Consider the following 21,396-nt stretch of genomic DNA (forward strand, 5'->3'; position numbering starts at 1 on the left):
AACATCCATTCAGTGGATCGAATTTCGTGATGAGCATAGCATGCACTCTGGATCACCATACTGTGTGTGATTGGCTAGCAGGATCGCTTGCGAAACAAAGAGATTCACACGCAGAAGTATTTGTCCCCAATTCTGGCAACCGGTGACATACAACATATCCATGAATTCGCTCGTAATTCTGGTAACCAGAGACCTATACTTGATTCCACCAAGTATTTACATCCACGCAGCCTGAATTATATTTCTTTTCACAAAAAATCTAGCAACCACTCGGAAAAAAAATCCAGCAGAACAGAAAGTGCAAATCTCATCAGCAGCAGCAGCGCGACAAAAAGAAACATCTTTCATCCTTTGGTTCAAGCAACTTCCACAAGGGTGTATCTCTGTGTTTTGGGGGGAGAGACATAAGAAGATATGCAAAGGGTGTGGTTTTGGTTAGTATACACATGCATCTGGAAGCCGATCCTAGCCACAAGGCAGAATTTATAGTTCTGGAATCAACCTAGCGCGATCCTGGAACAACAAACAGTAGACAGGGTCCCTGAAACATCATCTTGGCAGCTCAGGCTTGCCGCCGAGTTGAGGAAATGAGCATAAAGCACACCAGCAGGACCACGGTGACAGACACTATAACAACATGCTCCGACTGCATCCAAGCAAGACATACATACAACTGTTTACATATAAGGTCATATATATGAACAGGACACGGGGAGGCGCATCCTGGGGTGGTATGGTAGACAAAAACGCAGCAACTTCCTTCCTGGTGCGATCCAGGGACACAGAGCCAGCTCAAAATGGAAGCCTGAATAGAAAACAGAGGAAACAATGAGAACATCAGAGTCCAGGTTGGAAGAAGCAGTAGACAGATGCAGGGGAAACTTTATGAGAGATTGTTCACTGATTGGATGGTCACTGGACCAGCAAGCCACTTGATCTAGTCATGGGAATGTTGGAAGAATAGTTTGCTATTCACATTAAACTCAACACAAGGTTTAACTTTGTTGATTCATAGCGTAGCGGATCAATTGACCATTTACTCGATCTACAGGCAACAAAATAGCAACTCGCTAAAACTGCCCCAAACCAATCCTATTACGAAGACGAAATGGATAGACACTTGCAAAGTCTTCCTGCCTTCGGTGCTGCCTGCCTTTAGTTCGCATCTACTAGTTTGACCAATCAAACATTTGATCCTTACTTCATACTTTCTATTATTATGACATTGTGGTGCCAGTGCCACGGATTGAAATGCATGCTGTCATGGCGGGTGTAGAAATGGTGCAACAAGATCTAGTACAGAATGCTGCTTCAAACTAGGTCGGTTGGTACTATATACATCCGAGCACACTATGTACACACATATGCCGACTATCAAAGATATAATCGTGAAGACTGGTCTGGTTACTTACAGTCGAAAGCAGAAGAAAGTTCTATTGGATGTCAATTTGCTCGGAAGGCACTCCATGGGCAGAGAGTATCTTTAGGATACGGTCAACTATAACATCTTCCTTTGTCGAGCTGCGTATGATTTTGACTACCTTGAGATGCTTCAATAGTGGTGATTGTTCCTTTGGGTCATAGATTCCATATGTTTCCATCACATGCCATTTCTGTAGCAAACAGAAATATTTTCCTGAAGTCAGCAGGAGGTACATGGCGACTTCAAAGAGAAAACCTATCAAACTTTGAGAATATATACCTCGTGAGTTTGAAAATCAAGCAGAAGTGTCAGCGTCTCTAGAATTGGTGAGTGCTGGAGGAAGTAAACCAATCCAGTGAAATAATCAGCCACACACCATTTGTTCAGCAACAAGCATTTGAGCTTGCTAAACATGGGGCACCATTTCAAATCCATTCTGAAAATACATAACTGGACAGAATGAAGGGGGTTAAAAACAAAACAAGTACACGATGCTTTTTGAGATACAGAAGTACATGCTTTGGAAACTTTCTGGTGGTTCTTATTTTTCATAGAAATTAAGTTAATTAAGTGTTACCAGATAATGAGATCTATATCCGAAGTTGTACTTTGCCACTTTCTGGTCTACTCAGAAACATTACTCACAAATTAATCTCAATCCTACATACGATAACAGTATACATATGACTAAAGTATCAAGTAGAGGTATGCATATTGCAGACGAGTACATAGAAACATCAAGATTCAAACATGTGAAACGGTGAAAACAACCATGCACATAATGAGCTTGTTCAATATGCTTGTACTGACAGATATCTGGATACAAACATAAAAGACTAGCTCATTTAAAAAAGACAAAGGAATTAGCAAAAATGGGAGCATACCTGATCATCACTTGTTAACTCCAGATTTGTAGCAGCAGACAAGCCTTCCAAAACCACAGGAAATCTTGCCTGCCTATCACACCCTTCACATGGTACATCAAAACAGTAATGATACTGCTGATCAAAGGATTCAACAGATGCTGTCACCAGCGATGGCATGCTATCAAGCAACGGAGTCAGACCCTGGCATGGAGCTAGTTTCAAGCTGATGAGATTTGGGGCAGAAATACGACGGCGGATTTTATCGTCAAAACACCCCCCTTTGACGGTAAGATGTCGTACTGACTGGCACAAGATGCTCGCAAGGATGTTACAACCTTTCATCTCCAACACATCTAGCACCCGACAGCCCGTGAAATTCACAGAGCCTTTAAACTGCATGAAACAAAGCTCTACCCTCTTCAGGTGCGAGGAGACGAGAACCAGGTTGGTCGTCAACGAACCAGCAACGACCCGCAGCGCCCGAACGTCATGCGAGAAGGCGTACCGGAGCCACGGCTTGATGCGTGTGAACGCCTCCTCGCAGTGAAAGGTGTCGTAATCAGAACAGATGTCACATAGGTTCAGAGGTGTCGGGTGGCGGCGGCGCAGCAGCTCGTCGACGAACTTGCTCCTGGGGCCGCCGTCGCCTCGCGGGTCGTCCTCGAGGCGCAGGGCGGGCACGGACCTCCAGAGCGGGCGCCAGCGCCGGGCGAGCACGCACGTCCGCACGGAGTCGCGCGAGGGCAGGAACGACATCAGGTACGCCAGCAGGTCGTCCGGGAGGTCCCCGATGCGGTGCTCGCCCACGGCCGCCGTGCTTCCCACCTCGCTCAGCCTCCTGGACATTTCGTCGAACAGGTTGCCTGCGCAGAAGCTGCAGAGTTCAGCTGACGTCCAGGGAAGGGAGCGGCTGCAGACGGCACACCGGAGAAGATGTGCTGCAAGAATATCTGTCGCCGGATGGGCTCACCTCGCGCCGCCGCAAGAAGCCCTGCGTGACGGAGTCAACTAGGCGAGGGAGGGAGAGCGGAAGTGGGAGCGCGATTTCGGGGGATTCTTGGGGTAGGGGGAGTTGGGGGGCGGCGCGCGGCGAGTTCCGGAGGGGACTTGGGGGCGATCCGCGGCGAGCTCCGGTGTCACGGCGGTGAGGCAGCCCGGCCGGCCCGACGGTGAGGCGAGCTCGTTGGGCAGAGGGATTCGGCGCTGCAGGCGCACAAATGTTTTTTTTAGGACGCAGGCGTGCACAAGGGTCTCGCTTTTTTTTTCCCCTTTTTTGTTTTTTAGAAGATCACACATGGGCCTACCGGCATCAAGCAAAAGAGAAAACTTAGCCAAACTATCAGCTCATAGTTTCTGCGTCTTGGTTCGCAAATAAACCGTCAATTTTCAAAATTATTCTCTGTGAGGTTCACCTCTTTGGTCACCGCCGCATTAGCTCCTCCTAACATTGGCCTCTACATCTTTGATGATGACCGCGAAAATAAGAATAGGCGTTGCCAAAACATCAGTTGCTAAAGACTGGGCTTCTCTGCATGCCAAAGCTTCAAAGATCAGCCACATCGGTGACGCCATTAAGAGTAATAGATGAGATCCCATGTATGTGTCGTTTTGATCCTGACACACATCATCAACAGCTCCTCGTCCGCCCTGAATATTGACTACACCATCTGCATTAATTATTACGAAGTCGAGCGGCGAAGGGGGCCAAGGTAATCGCCCTGTCGCACGGGCACTTGCAGCAGAATTCGGTTTTCGTTTCGAGAGTTGGCCAAGGTTGCTGATGCAACTCCGGATAAACATATAGTAAGACATGGGCGGCTGGAAATGTACAAAAATCATTTTCATATACATGTTGACCTTTTTTAATACACGTTGAACATATTTTTTTAAACACACGATGAATGTTTATAGGAGGACATGTTGAACATTTTTTGCCAAATGCACATTGATTTTTTTCCTAATACAGAGTGAACATTTTTAAACACAAGTTGAACTTTTTTCCAGAAACTCGAACATTTTTTTACAAATGAGCGAACAATTTCCTAAGGGATTATGAGCATTTTTTTAAATGGCACAAGCATTTTAGACATGTTATAAAAAATTCAAAAATTTGTGCCAACAATTTTATATTTAATGAATATTTTTTAAAATTTCATGAACATATTTTAAATGTGTGAACATTGTTTTAGTGTTATAAACATTTTTTCTTGGTACGAACAGTGTTTACAAATTATGCGAACATTTCTTACATTTTCATGAACATGTGTTTAAACATGTGGACATTTATAAATGATGCGAACATTTTTTGAATGGTACGAACAATTGCGCGAACAAATTTTTACATCTCATAAAAAAAAGTGTGCTCAGAAAATTTATGTAATGTAGTTTTTTGAAATATATATTTACAATATTTCAAAATAGAAACAAAAGTAAAGAACGGGGAAATAATTAAACGAACTAACAATAGACCCTCCTTGAGGCGAGGCGGGTGTTTGTATCGCAATAAGCCAGACACAGAAACGACCCTGCAGAGGGCGCCTTTGTTGGTCTCTCTTGCTTTGATCGATCGGTTGGTCGGACCGAGACCGACTAGCACGTGCCAAAACGATTAAGGCACGGTGGCAAAACCAGAAGAGATGTGGATTACTCCCAAAGCATGAACCCTACAGTTTGTAAAGTTTGACTTAGGGTAAAGCTAATATACAGAGTAAATAAAAACGGAAGAGGTATACTTGATTTGGTGTCGATAGTTCCTGCTTCTCTTGTCATATCTATATCTCCATCATCTTCTGTGACAGTGTGATAGTTGAAGCTATGCATACAAACCCAGTGTTTCACACCACGACAGAAGATATGCACAATCCACAGGCAAGCAACTTCGTCTAAGTATCAGTTTCTGTTTTCACGGGGCACGCGTACATGATATTGTCATCAGAGAGCAATTTCGCAGTGGTATCTTTCGCCGTTTTTGCTATCCCGGTGTCAAGCAAGAACACCCAAAAAAGAACAGGAAAAGGGCGACGACACTTCATTCAGACATCATGTCCACTACCACACCGAACCGTCGACTCTGACAGGTCCATCAAAGTATGTATGCGAAGCTGGGCTCAGGACTCCTGCTGCACTTGAGGCGTCTGGAGGAACAGAAACTGCATAAAGAAGGTACACATGTTAACATTTACGCAAAAAAGTGACCGGTGTGCATAAATAGTTATTCGTGTTGATGATCTGGGCCAGGTGTGTGTTACCTCGAACGACTTCCCTGATCTCTCGTACTCGAGCATGCTGAGGGCCACTTCACAGCTTTGGGAGACGATGGGTTCGGGGTCCTTGGAAAATTCCTCCAGAAGCGCAATGCTTTCTTGATCTAACAGCAACAACATCAGCAGAATACATATGTGGATCGACTGGAGAAGTACCAGAGGTCTGGCAAAGTCATGTGGTGTCAGTTACCTGCAATTGAACCAAGGGCCTCAGCAGCTTCATGCCTGACCATCGGGTGCTCATTGACGTTCTTCAGCACACCAGAAAGTGCATCTGAAGCAGCCTTATTTTGCAGCTGACCTAATACATAAGCGACCTGCAGAATAGTAGAAGAAAACATATTATGCTGCAGAAAACAGTAGGCACTAAAACAGCAAGAATAACATAAAATGGTTATGTTACAGAGAATAACTTATTAGTAATCCTAGTTATCAGAAATGCAAGAAGATGCAGGCCAAATATTTTTGGTTTTTCTTTAGCATGCCAATTGGCTTTATTAATTTAAATGAAGATACCATCTTTCATAATTTATGCTTGTGGTAAAACAGTAAACAAAATTGGCTAAACTTCAAGCAAACCTCGTGGCGCAGAAGAGCACTTTTCACACCAAGAGCCTCAATAACAGCAGAAACAGCATAGTCTCCACCGTCATTCCTAAGCGCGAAAAGAGCTGCATAACGTTCATACATCTTTTCTTGCTCGTTGAGGAGAAGCTCCCTGGAAAGTATCCACCATGCTAGTAATATCAAGATGATGCATACTAGAGACAACGAACACATATAGACTTGTCTTCAAAGGCATACCTTAGTTGCTCTACCGAAAGTCCCTGCTTGGCAGGCAGTGCTGGATCAACTGATAGATAAGGCGAAATTGTTGTGCTTTCAGCACCACTGGCATTCTTCTGCCCTTCTATCCGTCTAAGAGCCAACTCGCATGTTTCTTGCACCTCCACGGCAGGATCAGCTGCTAAACTCTCTTTCAACAGGGAAATGCTCTTTTCCAAGCCAATAGCTCCAAGGGCTTCAGCAGCCTGATCAATAAACATATTGCGCTTCTCGAATGGATATTAAAGTACTAGAAAGAGTAGATAACATTAGCTTCTGTGATGGTAAACTACCTCGTGGCGGACAATTGGATGCAGGGAAAGATCCTTGAGAACTCCCTCTAATGCAGGGATAGCCTCAGCGTCCTGCATTTGTCCAAGCGCAAATGCAGCCTCATGGGCAAGCAAGTTAGAGGGATCCCTTGCAGCTGAGCATTCAAGAAAATGCATCAGATTTTTTAAATCATTTCTTCCGGGCACATAATTTTCAGTAATAGATTAAACAAAAACCAGTAGAATTTTAGAGGTAGGAGCTTCATCAGTAAGATCTGGTACTAAGAGCAGATCTGAAGTAAAACACCATATAATTTCAAAACTAAGCAAAGTGAACAAGAAAATCCTAATGGAATATCATCTCTAGAGAAGCCCAGAAAAAAAAAGTGTTCGACACCAGAACTTTGAGCAATTCATCATGTATACATGTCGACAGATGAATAATCTGGAGATAGAGAAACATACACAGACAAGGGGACAGGTAACGATCCTAGGATCACTAGTTCATACAAGGTGCTAGCATTCCAGGTTTCTTAGAGATATCCATCCACACGAATCACCGGCACAAGCAGATAATAAACACACAGAACCACACCCGATTCCAGGCCTACTGAGCAGGGCCAACCGAAACCAGCACCATTTAACAGTGTGAGAGGACTTTCATAAACTAACTGCATAGACCTCAAGCTAAACTAAATGGATGAAAGGCGCCAAAACCACCCAACTAGACAAATGAAGCATCAGATTTCATGGAAGACAACAATCCAAGCTCAACCTGCATTATCAGCAAAGATTCAACTAATACAGGCTCTTGAGATCCATGCTCAGTCAGGGGCGAAGAAGCTATTAACAGATCAAATTTCACTATAGCTGCCAACACAGATTAAAACTCAATATGGAGCTAGCTACCAACCAAACAGTTGAGGTCATTCAATTGGGCAAAGAACAAGGCAACCATGCTGAGCAAGCTTTCAAGTTATCAGTACTACTAGCAGGAAAACCAGTGAAGCGCACAAGTATCGCTGCGATCTGCGCTCAATCAGGTCCTGCAGCTGGTTGCTGAAACTAAGCATCGAAGCTACTGTAGTAAAGCTTGTGCTCCCCTGCAGCTGAACCTAAGAAAACTGCACTACCCGCGGCATCAAATTAAAGCTACCATGATGGACGGGGACGGCACCTTGGAGGAGGGCGCGGCGGGGGCCGTCGCCGCGGAGGTTGCGGAGGGAGAAGAGCGCGCGGAAGCGCTCCGCGATGGGCTGCGCCGCGTCCAGCAGCCGCTCGCACAGGAACCGCTCCGTCTCCGCCGACGACTCGAACGCCATCTCCGGCCGGCGACCCCTCCGCGCAGTCGTACGGCAGCTCGGCGCTCACGCTGCTGCTCACTCCCCGGCGGTGGCGGCGGCGGCGGTAAGAGAAGAGGAACTGGAAAGAAAGAAGAAGAATGTGCGCGTTAGCTCTACGCAGCCCCGCGCGATCCTGGCCGTCCGATCGGGGCGGGACACGTCACCGCCCCCATCCAGAGGCCGCCACCTACGCCGAGCAGCCCGCCGTCGCTGCCAGCGGGCCCCGCCTCGCCCGGGCCCGCGTGGCAGTTACGAGCTACCACTATACCGCCTCCCTCTTCCTCCTCTCCCCCGTGCCATTCCCCCACCTCCTCCTCCCCCGACGCCGAAGCCAGCCGCCGATCCCGCTCGAAATTGAGAGGCAGAGCCGCCGGAGATCCGCGGGTAGCCCGAATCCACCCACCTCCGTGTGTTTTTTTTTCCCGGATTGTCCCCTTGTTTCTGGCGCCACGGCGCGATTGCTCGGTCTCTGATCGCTGGCGGTGCTGGGTTTTTTCTGCAGGAGCCGTGGAGGGAGCCGAGCCGCGACGTCGGGCGCCATGAACGCGAGGGGGTAAGCTCCGGCGCACCGCTTGGTCATTCCATTGCGCCCTTTCGAATTTTGGGTAGGGAGGGTTAGGGTTCACGAGGGCGGGCGAGATTTGTTCTTCCTGGGGGCGGGTCTCGCCTCATGCGCGCCCAATGGGATGCCGTGGTGCATAGAATTGCCGTGCGGTCCGTGGAGTTGGTAGGGTGATGCGTGCTGTCCGTTTGTGAGTCTAGAGGATCGAGGTGGTCTGTTTGTTGCTCAGGTCGTCTTTGTTGTTGGTCCTTGTGTCATGGTCTGACGGTTTCGAAATCCAGTGGATTGGTTAGGTTGCTGGACGGCGGCGTGCCCTGCCGAACCTGATGGGGTCATGGCGATGCTCTTGCCGGCTGACTAGTTAGTACCTTGGTATTCTAGTTATGCCTGCATTTGCTTGACCCTATGAGGTGTCGGCAGCCGACAGCTTATGTTGAATAATCGGAACAGAGATCTATGTGCTTTTGCTGGCCGGCTTAGGTTCATGTCTCTTTGAACTTGGAGATTGACATGCTGAAAGTAGTCCTGCAAGTGAGGCTTCCTTTGGATGCTGTTAAACCATTTCTTGTGAGAGGATGGTTGGATCTTGCACAGGAGGACAGTTCCGCCAAATTTGCAATGAATGCCCCACTCCTGGCATTGCCAACATATCGCTGTTTATTTGTCTACTCTAATTGAAGGGAGATGCATTTAGACTTAGCAGGCATGGTGACGTACTGACATGGCATTGGTCTTACACCCCCGTCAGATCAGTGAACTAAGAACCTGGACTCTTGGCAGCTACTGTTCTAACATTATAGGCTATTGCAAAATGAAATATCTGTGGAAATGCATTGTGTATTCCTGCATTTCATTCTTATTACAGACTGTTATGAATATAACATCCTGTTAGCCACTATTCTTAAAAAAGAAGGAAATTCAAATGCTATCTCGTTGTAGGAAACGAATACAAGGAATGGTAGACTCTCATTCAAATCCCTTTTCCGTGACAGTATTATTCAATCTTGCACAGGCAGTTCCTATTATTCAGTCCCACCAGATTTACTATAATGCCCCACTCCTGGCATTGCCATCATCTCACTGTTTATTTGTCCACTCTAGTTGTGACATACTGACATGGCATTGATCTTACCTTCCCATCAGATCAATGAACTAAGAACCTGGACTCTCCGGAGCTGCTGTTGTAGCATTATATGCTATAGCAGAATGAATTCCATTATTGTGTATTCTTGCATTTCATACTTATTACAAACTGTTATGATAGGGCATGAAGATAACATGCTGTTAGCCACTCTTATTAAAAAGGATATTCAAATGCTATATAAGGAAAGCAAAAGGCATTATAGACTCTCAGTCTGAATGTCTGATAGCATGAATCCGTTACTCTGATTTTATTTTTTCTACATGGGTTAGAGGCATCCCAATGTTGATCCAACATGGGTCTTAATGTGCCCTGAATCTTGAATGGAATGAAGGAGCAAAATACTGAATGAAACATAGGAATGATGGGAGAGAAATTAGGGTGGGCAGATATTCTGTTTAGCTGCAAAGACTGAACTTGGTGCTAAACATTGCGGCGTCAAGTAAACACAGCAGCCTACCTGTTGTGGCGCTATATATACTTATATAGCAAATGCCCTAACAAGAAATCTGCTAACACAAACAACTTCTTTCAATTCCAAGTGTTCATAGCACATCTCATGTCTTGCACTCTGTCGCCGGGTGTGAGTTGTACTGTAACATCTATACCCTGCGACAGCTTTATGAGTAGATATCCTTATAAATAGGAGCGAGGGAACATTGTGTTAATACATATTTGTGGACCTGACCATCATCAAAAGAAGCTTGGTTGGTGATGGGTGTTCTGTCCTCACAGGGCAGCGGATTGATTTAAGTAACATACAGTTATGCCAACTTTCTTTATCTGATCAAATACTCTCCCCCTCAATACATTTGTTTTAGGAAATGATGTGTTCAGAATTTATTGACTTGTAAATTTACAAAAAATATAAACACTAGTCCTTTTCATATGGCAAGTAATTTAGTTTGCATATGCATTTATGTGTTCTTCTGGACATTATGTTTTTCTATGCTCTTGTCAAACTTTGTATGAATTCTTATACAACTGTACTCTGCACTTTTGATAGCTACCGAAGCACCAGAACTGCTCTCTTTGATGGCATTGAAGAAGGTGGAATCCGAGCATCAGCTTATTCTTCACATGAGATAGATGAACATGAGAATGAGCGAGCTATGGATGGATTGCAAGATCGAGTCAGCATTCTCAAGAGGGTGAGTGCCACATAATGATTAAATATCTGAATGCTCTATCTTCGTTTTAAAGAGTTAGTGTATTCACATATTGATTGTGCTTGTTTATCTTCTAACTGTATCGCTTAGCTAAGATTGTAAGAAGATATATGTAGTTGTACGCTTTCTAAAAAGGAACATCCTTTCCTCGCAGAACTAAGAGACGAACAACTTTAGGAATTGCAACTTTATAGATAGTACTAATCTATACTGGTATCCATGGTAACCATGTGTGTTCCTGGACCATTTAGTTTGAATAGCCAGTGAGGAATTAAGCATAGATTTTCGGCATTTCCCCCTTTAAGTTGCTAGATGAGAAGGAATCTTAAGTTAACGGATCTTGTGAATTGTAATATACTATTTGGTTGAACTGATGCAATTTGACCAGCCTCCTCATATAATACGCATTGGATCAACTCCTTTTGAGTGTGGGGATACATTTGGCTCTACGCTTTGTAACCTAGTTAATATAAATGAGCTGTTGACGGAATCTTTTGTTGTTCGATGAGCTACTGGGAGTAGCCTGCAAAGTAAAAAGTGTGAGGAACATTTGGACCCAGAACATGCGATGATTCTCGTCTAACTGTTGGCGCCTCTTCTGAATTTTGCTTGCGAAACTCGCTGTGAGCAGTTAGGCATGGCCAGCTTTAAGTAGTAGAGTTGTTGAAGGTTCAGTTCTCAAATGACAAATGAAATGAGTAGCAGTCGCTTCTGCTGAAATGTTCCAGCTTGAAGATTACTGAAGCTGTGTGCCATTCTGTAGATATCAGGTGATATAAATGAAGAGGTGGAGGCTCATAACCGAATGCTGGACAGAATGGTATGTTGTATCTACTCTGTTAACCTTTTCCTCCTTCAAAGATCTGAATCTACTAGTGCTGCTATCTTACCATCGCGTGCCTCGTTCAGGGGAATGACATGGATTCATCAAGGGGGTTTCTCTCTGGAACAGTGGACAAATTCAAGACAGTAAGCGGCAACTCCCTGTGCATCTTCTCCTTGTATTCTCCTGAAACTGATTCATGTCTTCATGAACACAGGTGTTTGAGACCAAGTCGAGCAGGAGGATGGGGACACTCGTGGCGTCATTCGTCGCGCTCTTCATGCTAGTGTACTACCTGACCAGGTAGAGGGATCCTTGGGTTGGACCCTGTCCTACCTCAGGCTACCTGTGGACTGGGGGTGCCCAAGAATATGCTGAAAATGGTTGCGCCGGTCGATCTACATGTCATATGTACTTAATCTGTCAAAAGTATGTCGATCAGAGTGTCGCTAATGTGCACCGTGTGTGGATTACAACCCTTTCCTTCTTCTTTTTTTGCTCTGGTGATGTGTAATTAATTACAGAATATGGAGTCAACTATTTGCCTGTTTGCACTGTCATGCTACATGTATGATAACTAGTATACTTGGAATGCTTGCTACTACAAGGTGTCTCCAGTTCAGGCCTCCTTTGGTTTGTAGGAATTTTGTAGGATTTCCTACTCCTATGTAGGATTGTTTCCTATCCTTCACATTTCAAAGGAAAAAAAAAGTTAGCTCAGACCTAATGAAAAATTCCTATCATATGAACCAAGTGACATGTTTTCCTGTAGGAACTGAGATACATGTCAATCTCATTTTCTATGACTTTCCTTTTCCTATGATTTTCCTATCCTATGAACTGGTTTGAAGGAATGTCACGGGCTTTCTATAGACATTTCTCTTTTAGAGCCCTTTGGTTTATATGAATGGATTCCTATCCATATCTTGGATTGGTTTCTATCCTCCACATTTGAAAGGAAAATAAACATTAGCCCAGATTCAATGGGAAAAAAAATCCTATCCGGTGAACCAAATTTTTTTCTATTCCTATTCATAGGATTTGAGATGCTTGTCATTTCATTTCTTACAAGCTTCCTATTTCTATGATATTTCTATCATAACCATAAGAAGGCCTCAGTGTTTTTTCTGGAGTTTTGGTTAGAACTACACTGGGGTTTACTGATGTGTGTTTTTTTTTAAAGAAAGGACGGAAGTTTACTTGAAGCTTATATGGGTAGCTGCGAGGACGACACGCGTCCTGCCCGCGGCTGAAGGCACAAACCCAATACTGAAACAATAATGCAGCTGCTGCATTGTGTAAGCATAGTTTTTAGGTCAAGACTTGGGGTCAGCGGGTGGTTTAATCACACAATTAACAACTGAAGCAATTGTCGTTAGGCGCAATTATTGAGGGGGAGATGCCCTAATCGTGTGGGAACAAGCACTGGACACCTGTCATTAGCATAGATAATTGCAACAACCAATCTTAATCACATGTAGCAGCTTGTCCCTGATACATGACCTTTAGTACTACTATTTCTTCGCCAGCAGCACCAGATACATGCATGTGAACAACCCTTAATCTACTACTAGTACTGCACTGCCTGTGGATGCAGCTAATTAGTGCCTGATTTGCATTTGTTTGTTTGGGATGTGTTAGATATGTCATGCACACCACCCCATCAAAGTTTGACAAAGCTTAGGTTATCCATCCCTGGGGGATGTGCCACCATTCTGATTGATTAGTGAGCAGTGCTTTACAGAAAGAAAAAAAAGGATTAGGGGTTGGCTTACTTAATTAACTGCTTGCATTTGGCTTTTGCCCTGTCGTTTTCCTTTTCAGATTGGAGTGGAGTGGAGGCATATGAGCATGGCAGGATCTTTACTGTACTTTGCATATCTTGTATATATATAGTGTATTTGATGCATCTCATGCATGGACCACATGAGTTAGGCGTGCATCTCTATGATTTTCTTCTCCCCAAATCAACTGCAGGTTGGTTGGACATGCTAGGCCGTGTAATTAATCAAATTTGATTTCCATGGAGTAGCGATGTTATTGTCAATTTCCGCAACAAGTATATCTATCTATTGAACAAGTTTTCTACTCCCTCCATCTCAAATTACTTGTCTTAGATTTGTCTAGATACAAATGTATCTAGACACGTTACATTCGTATCTAAACAAATCTAAGACAAGTATTTTGGGATGACGGTAATATTTTTTTAATTAGATGAAACATAAAGATTTGCTTATGCTGTGAAAGTATTGCTGGAATGACTTAGGCTTGCTTTGAGAATTCCTAGAGCATGTTGTTTACACCGGGTACATCTTATCTAACCAAGATCACAATGATTAATTTCATGAAATATGTTATGATTAACGGGAATCTTCTGTCATGAAGTTCACCGATTAGTTAAAGCATGTATATATTTCAGCATCACAGGACATCATCATCTGTTTGTTTGCATACAGAGAGATCTAACATAAAAAGCATACACGGTTTTTTATACGTTGCCATGATTAGTTAAAGCATGCCTACCTGTAGGTAGCTTCAAAAATCCCATTACTCCGCCAGCCTGAAGTACACATTGTATATCTTGCCTACCTGAGTACTGAAACTTTGAATATGCACTTAATTAGCTCTAGGCCTCAACAACATATTTGGCAATAAATTCCATGGCATTTTCTGTTGCCATTGGAGCAACCATGTATATACAGATATACTAAACTCATGTTGGAATAAGTGACCAGTAGTTGAAGTCCTTGACTGCTCTATGCATATATGTGGAACATGTTTAATTAAGAGTTCCAAGTACTAGTTGAAGATGTTCTTCATGAACATGTCATCTGATTGATTGATTACTTTGTCTCCAACTAACTGGAAACATCATACGGAGAAAAACTTGTACGCATTATTGTAGAATGATTCCTTTTTGTGGTTCATACATTAATGCATAATGATATTCTTGTCATTAGTTGACAACGACAAGAAAGGGTATCAACAATTGCAACTAATCTACTATGTGAAGCTTCTCTTAACGACACGAGAAGTCAATAAACTGACGCCTAAATAAATATGTCCACGATTGGCAAAGTGCACACAGATATCCCGCTATAAAATCCAAACTATAACCTAAGACTTGCACCTAGTTAATTAACATATTAGAAGCAACTTGTCACTGGATTATCGGAACAAATGTGCAATGCACTGGAACTTTTTCAGAGGTCAAATTTATTTTCTTCGGAAACAAAATTTAGGTTGAAGATCATGCGGTTTCATCTTAACACTGCAAACGACAATTGGCAATTTAATCAATTCATGTGAAGAAATATATCACTTAATATGACCCAGGGAAGAAATATATCAATTAAATCAGTTTGGCTAAAAGTGAGGCTGGTTTTGTTTAGTTGGGATGTCGGGAGCTTTGTGAAAAGGACATGCACCGTACATGCACCCCCACCAGCCACCCCAACGCACACAAAAACCCTAATACCCAACTAGACACATATTTCCATCTAGCACAGTCCTAATTACCATCCACAATACTAACAAAAAAAACACTATGCCCACCCCACCCTTATCATGTACCATCCCATTTCAGGACAAAGCAAACCTACAAGTTAAAGTTGTATGGTGGTAGGAAGCCGAAAATGTCATGCCCGATTAAAATTTGTTGGAGACGACGGTAAATTGGTCATTTCACATGAGAGCGCTAGTTGTTGCGGATCGACCTGTTAGATTCTTACTCGTCACAACTTACACATATTAACAATTAGCGGACATGCCCAGTTCTCTCAGCCACGAATAAAGGAGGGAGAAACTTTAGGGATTATTTTGCACGTCTACCGAACGGCGCAGCGCCACCTCAGTAGGGGACCAGTCCAAGTGTGCGATATAGAAAAGTTTATGTGGAGTAAAGAAGCGAATAGGGACCGGTTCGCTTATATGAATAAAAAAAGCCCTACTCCAGAGTAAAATTTTAACGTGTACCGGGCATTTGAATATAGCTCGCGATTTGAATTCACATGGGCAATAGGGGACCAATGGCCAGCCAGATCAAAGCAAAATCCGAAAAACCCCTTAGGAGGAGCATGCATGGGGGGTGGTGTGGGTAAGTTTGGAAGGGTGCACCTTGGATAAAAGGCTCCCTGCTTAATTAATTATTGTTGATTAGTTTATAGTGGCACCCAAAGTCTCTCCCCAGCCTCCATCAACCCTCTTTCTCCTCCTCCTTTCTTATACCCACTTGCATGCCTCCTCTCCTCTACACACTTCAGAGAAAGCCACAGCTCCCCAATGCTTCTCTAGCTAGCCCATTATCTCTCTCTAGCTAGCTAGATCACAGGTGCAACTTGGTCTCCTAGATTCATCATCAAGGTATGCAAATTGAATATGTGCTCATGCTTGTGCATTAGATCTCCTCAAATATTTGTATCCTTACAAAAATCTCTTCTTCTTTTCTGCCCTTTTCTTATTGAGAAGAGGATAGACAAATTCATCTTGTTGTTTTTGTCATGTGTTCTGTGGAAGGAAGCTTACATGATCTGTGTGTTTGTGCTTGCATGTGGTGACCGAAGACTTCATGGCGAACCGGTGGTGGGATGGCCATTTGGGGCTGCCGGGCGTGGCGCCGGAGCAGCCGTCCGGCTCGTCGGGCCCCAAGGTCGAGTCGCTCGCCCTCGTCGTCAAGGACCCTGAGACCAGCCCGACGTCCGGTGGCGGCGAGCACGCGGACGAGAACAAGGAGGCTGTCGGTGGCGGCGAGCCGCGCGATCTGGGCGCGGTGGTGCCGGCCCCGAACCGGCGGCCCCGGGGCCGGCCGCCGGGGTCCAAGAACAAGCCGAAGCCGCCCATCTTCGTGACGCGCGACAGCCCCAACGCGCTGCGCAGCCACGTGATGGAGGTGGCCGGCGGGGCCGACGTGTGCGACGCCATCGCGCAGTTCTCTCGCCGCCGCCAGCGCGGCGTGTGCGTGCTCAGCGGCGCCGGGACCGTGGCCAACGTGGCGCTGCGCCAGCCGTCGGCCCCTGGCGGCGCCGTGGTGGCCCTCCACGGCCGCTTCGAGATCCTCTCGCTCACCGGGACCTTCCTGCCGGGGCCCGCGCCGCCGGGGTCCACGGGGCTCACCGTGTACCTGGCCGGCGGGCAGGGGCAGGTGGTGGGCGGCAGCGTGGTGGGCTCTCTCGTCGCCGCGGGCCCCGTCATGGTGATCGCGTCCACGTTCGCCAACGCCACCTACGAGCGCCTGCCGCTGGAGGACGAGGACGAGGGCTCGGGCCCGCCGATGGCGCACGACCCGCTCATGGCCGGCGGCATCCACGGGCACGGGCACGGGCACGGGATGCCCGACCCGTCGGCGGCGATGCCGATGTTCAACATGCCACCAAACAACGGGCATCTCGGCGGCGGCGGCGACGGGTTCCCATGGGCGCCGCACTCCCGCGCTCCCTACTGATGGCGCGGCAATGGCGAAATGGCGCGTGGTGCATGCTGCATGGTTACTGTTCCATTGGAGTCACTTGGCGCCATTAGCTAGGTTAGTACATATGACGATCCAAGCTATCTAGTGGTGATTAATTAGAGCGAATTCGTACTGCTACTTAGTTTCTTATGTTGTTATGGTCAAATAATTTTCTAATTTGCTGGTGTGTTTATTGTTGTCTACTACTGAATCAACTGAGCTAGAGATATAGCTAGCTCTGGTCAATTCATGCAATGTTTGGTTAATTCATGGAGTTAATGTTTGGTTCCTCATCCATCCGTGATCCGTCCATCGATATATATGCTTAATTTCTCTAAATGGTTAGAGGTGATGAACTTCAAAATTCAGAGCAAACTTTTGTTTGTTCTCTTGTTTGGATTTGTTTACTGCTACTTGTTCTAGTCCCTACTCCCTAGCATGTGATTGTTGCCAAGTTATTCCGAAGGAACACACGCATTCATACATGCATGATAGTAATTAACCAGCATATAGCACAACACTTTTAGTGTAGCTAGTTTGTTGATCAAGTATAGTTAGTAAGTAGCTTGGTGTCAGTTGGTCCCAGATCTCTCACGTTGTTTCGATCCAGTGCAAGCTCTTTTCAATGGTCCCCATGTTTTTTAGTTTGAACTTAATTTGCTTGGATACCGCGACGAATGTGAAGGTGCATCTGCAGCTCGTCTCGTCGGCGATGGCAATGGAGATCCATAGCACAAGTGGCAATGGCATGTGCATGCATGGTTACTGTTCCATTGGATCAGAGAAGATAGCCCGATGTATGGATTTCCGCACGCGGTTAGCTAGGTTAGTACCTATGATTGATGATCAGATGATGATTAATTAGGCTCATGCGTAGTCGTGCCCTGTTGCTATGGTGAAAAAGAAAATTAGTGGAATGTTTGTGTGTTTATTAATCGCTTACTTAGTTAGCTGAGCTAGCCAACTATAGATCGATCATATTGGATAGTAATTGTAGATATAGCTATCTCAGTCGAATCAATTTCATGCACTTTACGTTTGGTTCCTCGTTCGTCGATCCATATATATATATATGCTTAATTTCTCTAAATGGTTAGGGGTGATGAACTGCAAAATTCAGAGCAAACTTTTGTTTGTTCTCTTATTTGGATGTGTTTCTTGTTACTTGTGCTGGTCTCTAGCATATGGTTGTTGCTGAATTATCCAAAACACCGGCATTTATACGGGCATGATGTTACTATATAACACAACACTTTTAGTGCAATTAGTTTGTTGATCAAGTCTAGTTAGATAAGTAGCTTGGTGTCGTCCCAGGTCTCCCACACTATCTCTGGATGCTAGCTCTTTTTATTGGTCCCCCATGTTTCCGAATTTGAACTTAATTTGCTTGGATACTGCAACGAAGGTCAAGGTCAACTAGCCAAGAAAATCTCTAGCAGTTGTGCATCTCACTTCTGCAGCTCGGCCGTGATGTGGCTATGGCATGTGTGTGCGTGTGCGTGGTTACTTTTCCGTTGCATTGGAGGAGATAATCTGATCGTGCCATAAGCTAGGTTAGTACGTATATATGATCCATGATCAAGTGTGAATTAAGTAGGCTCTTGTGTACTCGCGCTACTTTATTATGGCGAAATGATAAGTGAAAATGTTTGTGTATTAGTAATTGTGTGCTTAATTAATTTAGCTGGCTAGATAGAGATCGTTCATATTGCTAGCTCAGATCAGTTCATGCATGCAATGTTTGGTTCCTGAACTACCATGATTGATTTTGAGCTGATTTCTAGGTCGTCAATTTTTTTCTCTACCATGGGGCAAGTGCAGTTCAGACTTAACTGTGTTAAGTCTCTCCTCCCTCGTCCCTTTCTTTCAATCTGTTTCCTACAAACATGTGTTTGTGATTATATATAACTAAAGTTATTGCTTGGGACTCACGTCCATACATGCATGCTAATTAACAAAACAGATGATTTTAGTGAAGAACATTTCTCTGACCCTTCGATAGTAAAGATTAAGTAGCTTGGCTCCGTTGGCCCCAGATCTGAGACTGTCTCGAGTGATCTATTTATTGGTCCCCCATTTTCTCCAAACTTGAACTTTGTTAATTTGGATGTCGTGGATCAAGAAGCGAATTAAGGAAATCCCCACCACAGGTGCATCTACGCAATTTTTTAGATCTAATAGTGTGATTAAGTTAGGAAAGCACTAAGTATTATCAGTTAACTGAACTGTATGTGCACTCTAGCAAAGCAACCATTAGTTCTGAATATCACTAGTGAACCTGCATGCAATATGCATGCCCAGTTAGCTGTACACTGTCCTAGACTAGTTGGCTTATATGTTTTTATTGTAGTAATAGCTAGTGTGATTCCAATGAATTTGATAGCTAAACCTTTTGGCGTTTTTGTTGTAGATATCATTTGCTTATTTTGTGTTCTTTGAATCAATTTTAATTTGTCCATCTTTGCAAGATCTAGCTACCAATTTAGCGATGTTATTATCATGATGTTTATCATCGCGTTGGACTTAGTTAGTCTTCAAAAAAAAATATGCTCAACACTAATATGAGAGATTTCATGTTTTTCAAACAAGATCTTTCAGATCCCGTACTGCAAGGACCGACTAGTTAGGAAGCTATCATATACCCAAATACATTGCAATATTAATTGGGGAGGGGAGATTAGTGTTTTGCACATGGTTGATGCATGTATGGATCAAATAAAACACGATTAACCAATTAAGCTAAATTAGAGTAACAATTGGTGTGTTGTGGTCATTGATGCATGGTGATATGAAAGATGTCTAACATGGATTTGTTTATATATGAGTGCACTACTAGGGAAACCAAAGTAGCAGCGCGGGGTAATGGCCTACCAGTAGCGCGGTGCAGCTAACTTTTAGCAGTAGCGAGGGGTTGAACCCTGCGCTGCTGCTATACATCTGGTAGCAGTAGCAGGGGGTAGGAACCGCACAACTGCTAGTTACCTACAGCGCGGGCCAGGACCTAGCGATGCTACTAATTTTATGTAGCTGCAGCGCGGGCCCCGTGCTGCTGCTACGCTCTTACCCCACACTACTACTAGTTTTTCTCTAAAAAAATTCTTCTGGCTACACATACACGATATTTGGAGCATGGGTGCATTGGAGCACCTTATCTTAAATAGTTTTAAAATAATATTTAAATTTTCAAAGAATTACGAAAAGAATTCTACATGATCATATGCATGTATAGTACACAGATGTAAAGTTTGGTGATGGGATAAGTAAACATGTGAGATATACTAAAATGACAAAGTATGATTTCTAAGTAGTGAATAATACATGCATTGTTCATCTTTTCAAAATCATGATTTTATCATTTTTGTGCAACTCACATGGTTACTTATTTCATCATCAGAATTTGCACATATGTAATATACATCCATATGAACATGTTGCATTTTTTTCAGAATTTTTTAAAACTTCAAAATACCGGTTCGACACTATTCAAATATAGGGCTCACTGGAGCTCGTGCACCAAAATGACTTTTTTGTTTATTTACTAGTATGGCTCTTTCTTGCCAGGGTGCAGCGGTGCAAGCTAGTATCTTTTGACAATGAAACAAGAATATTAAAAATATAGTATGTTTCAGAGATAATTTAAGAACCTAATTATTTCTTATAAAACCATATATCTAAGGGTCTAACTAACTCAAGAGGGTAAACCTACATACACACTAGTAGAAAACAGGGTTTTCGTTCGGGCCTGGCCAGCCCATTAGTCCCGGTTCGGCCACGAACCGGGATCCATGGGGGCATTCGACCCGGTTCGTGAGCCCAGGGGGGCGGCCGGGGCCTCGTGGGCATTGGTCCCGGTTCGTGTTGACCCATTTGTCCCGGTTCTAGGCACGAACCGGGACCAATGGGCATCGCTCCTGGCCCACAACCATTGGTCCCGGTTCTTGGCTTGAACCGGGACAGATGGCTGGGCTTTAGTCCCGGTTTCAGCCACGAACCGGGACAAATGAGCTGCCTATATATACCCCATCGCCACAGCAGAGCACTCAACAGTGCTCTGTTTTTTCTGGCCGGCGAGGGGGAGGGCATTTGGGTGCTCTAGCTCACCTCCTATGCACATGAGGTGTTCGATGAAATGTCTGAGCCACACTAGTTAATCTTTCTCCTCTCGAAACTCGACCTCCGAGCTCCATTTTCCCCGAGCTTTGTCCAGGTTTAGCGGTTTGTCACGTCCTGTCTCCGTCTTCATCGCCATCGATCACCCGCGCC

General features: G+C 44.5%; 4 protein-coding genes across 6 annotated transcripts; 2 read left to right on the plus strand and 2 right to left on the minus strand.

Moving 5' to 3' along the window:
• Positions 1 to 330: 330 nt before the first annotated feature.
• LOC109757240 (F-box/LRR-repeat protein At3g26922-like) lies at positions 331 to 3,398 on the minus strand. Its single transcript, XM_020316071.4, has 5 exons — positions 3,260 to 3,398; positions 2,308 to 3,152; positions 1,703 to 1,873; positions 1,413 to 1,613; positions 331 to 805 (listed from the first exon to the last, which is right to left on the minus strand). The coding sequence occupies exons 2-4, from the start codon at positions 3,133 to 3,135 to the stop codon at positions 1,434 to 1,436; spliced, it is 1,179 nt and encodes a 392-aa protein (XP_020171660.1). The 5' UTR covers positions 3,136 to 3,152; positions 3,260 to 3,398; the 3' UTR covers positions 331 to 805; positions 1,413 to 1,433.
• A 1,603-nt stretch (positions 3,399 to 5,001) lies between these two features.
• LOC109757236 (deoxyhypusine hydroxylase-B) lies at positions 5,002 to 8,139 on the minus strand. 2 transcript variants are annotated; one of them, XM_020316065.4, is made up of 7 exons: positions 7,827 to 8,090; positions 6,671 to 6,804; positions 6,357 to 6,604; positions 6,132 to 6,270; positions 5,743 to 5,869; positions 5,538 to 5,656; positions 5,002 to 5,438 (listed from the first exon to the last, which is right to left on the minus strand). In XM_020316065.4, the coding sequence occupies exons 1-7, from the start codon at positions 7,969 to 7,971 to the stop codon at positions 5,397 to 5,399; spliced, it is 954 nt and encodes a 317-aa protein (XP_020171654.1). In that variant the 5' UTR covers positions 7,972 to 8,090; the 3' UTR covers positions 5,002 to 5,396. The 2 variants fall into 2 exon arrangements, with proteins under 2 accessions (XP_020171654.1, XP_020171655.1); XM_020316066.4 differs by having other exon boundaries at positions 5,026 to 5,438; positions 6,357 to 6,583; positions 7,827 to 8,139.
• A 16-nt stretch (positions 8,140 to 8,155) lies between these two features.
• On the plus strand, positions 8,156 to 12,294 carry LOC109757237 (bet1-like SNARE 1-1). 2 transcript variants are annotated; one of them, XM_020316067.4, is made up of 6 exons: positions 8,156 to 8,376; positions 8,495 to 8,545; positions 10,702 to 10,846; positions 11,628 to 11,684; positions 11,774 to 11,833; positions 11,905 to 12,294. In XM_020316067.4, exons 2-6 carry the CDS (start codon positions 8,532 to 8,534, stop codon positions 11,992 to 11,994), a joined length of 366 nt encoding a protein of 121 aa, XP_020171656.1. In that variant the 5' UTR covers positions 8,156 to 8,376; positions 8,495 to 8,531; the 3' UTR covers positions 11,995 to 12,294. The 2 variants fall into 2 exon arrangements, with proteins under 2 accessions (XP_020171656.1, XP_020171657.1); XM_020316068.4 differs by having other exon boundaries at positions 8,278 to 8,399.
• A 3,610-nt stretch (positions 12,295 to 15,904) lies between these two features.
• LOC109757239 (AT-hook motif nuclear-localized protein 20) lies at positions 15,905 to 17,441 on the plus strand. Its single transcript, XM_020316070.3, has 2 exons — positions 15,905 to 16,049; positions 16,250 to 17,441. Exon 2 carries the CDS (start codon positions 16,255 to 16,257, stop codon positions 17,125 to 17,127), a length of 873 nt encoding a protein of 290 aa, XP_020171659.1. The 5' UTR covers positions 15,905 to 16,049; positions 16,250 to 16,254; the 3' UTR covers positions 17,128 to 17,441.
• Positions 17,442 to 21,396: the final 3,955 nt, after the last annotated feature.

The sequence above is a fragment of the Aegilops tauschii genome, chromosome 6 (assembly GCF_002575655.3).
Source record: "Aegilops tauschii subsp. strangulata cultivar AL8/78 chromosome 6, Aet v6.0, whole genome shotgun sequence".
In the NCBI taxonomy this organism is placed as follows: domain Eukaryota; kingdom Viridiplantae; phylum Streptophyta; class Magnoliopsida; order Poales; family Poaceae; genus Aegilops; species Aegilops tauschii.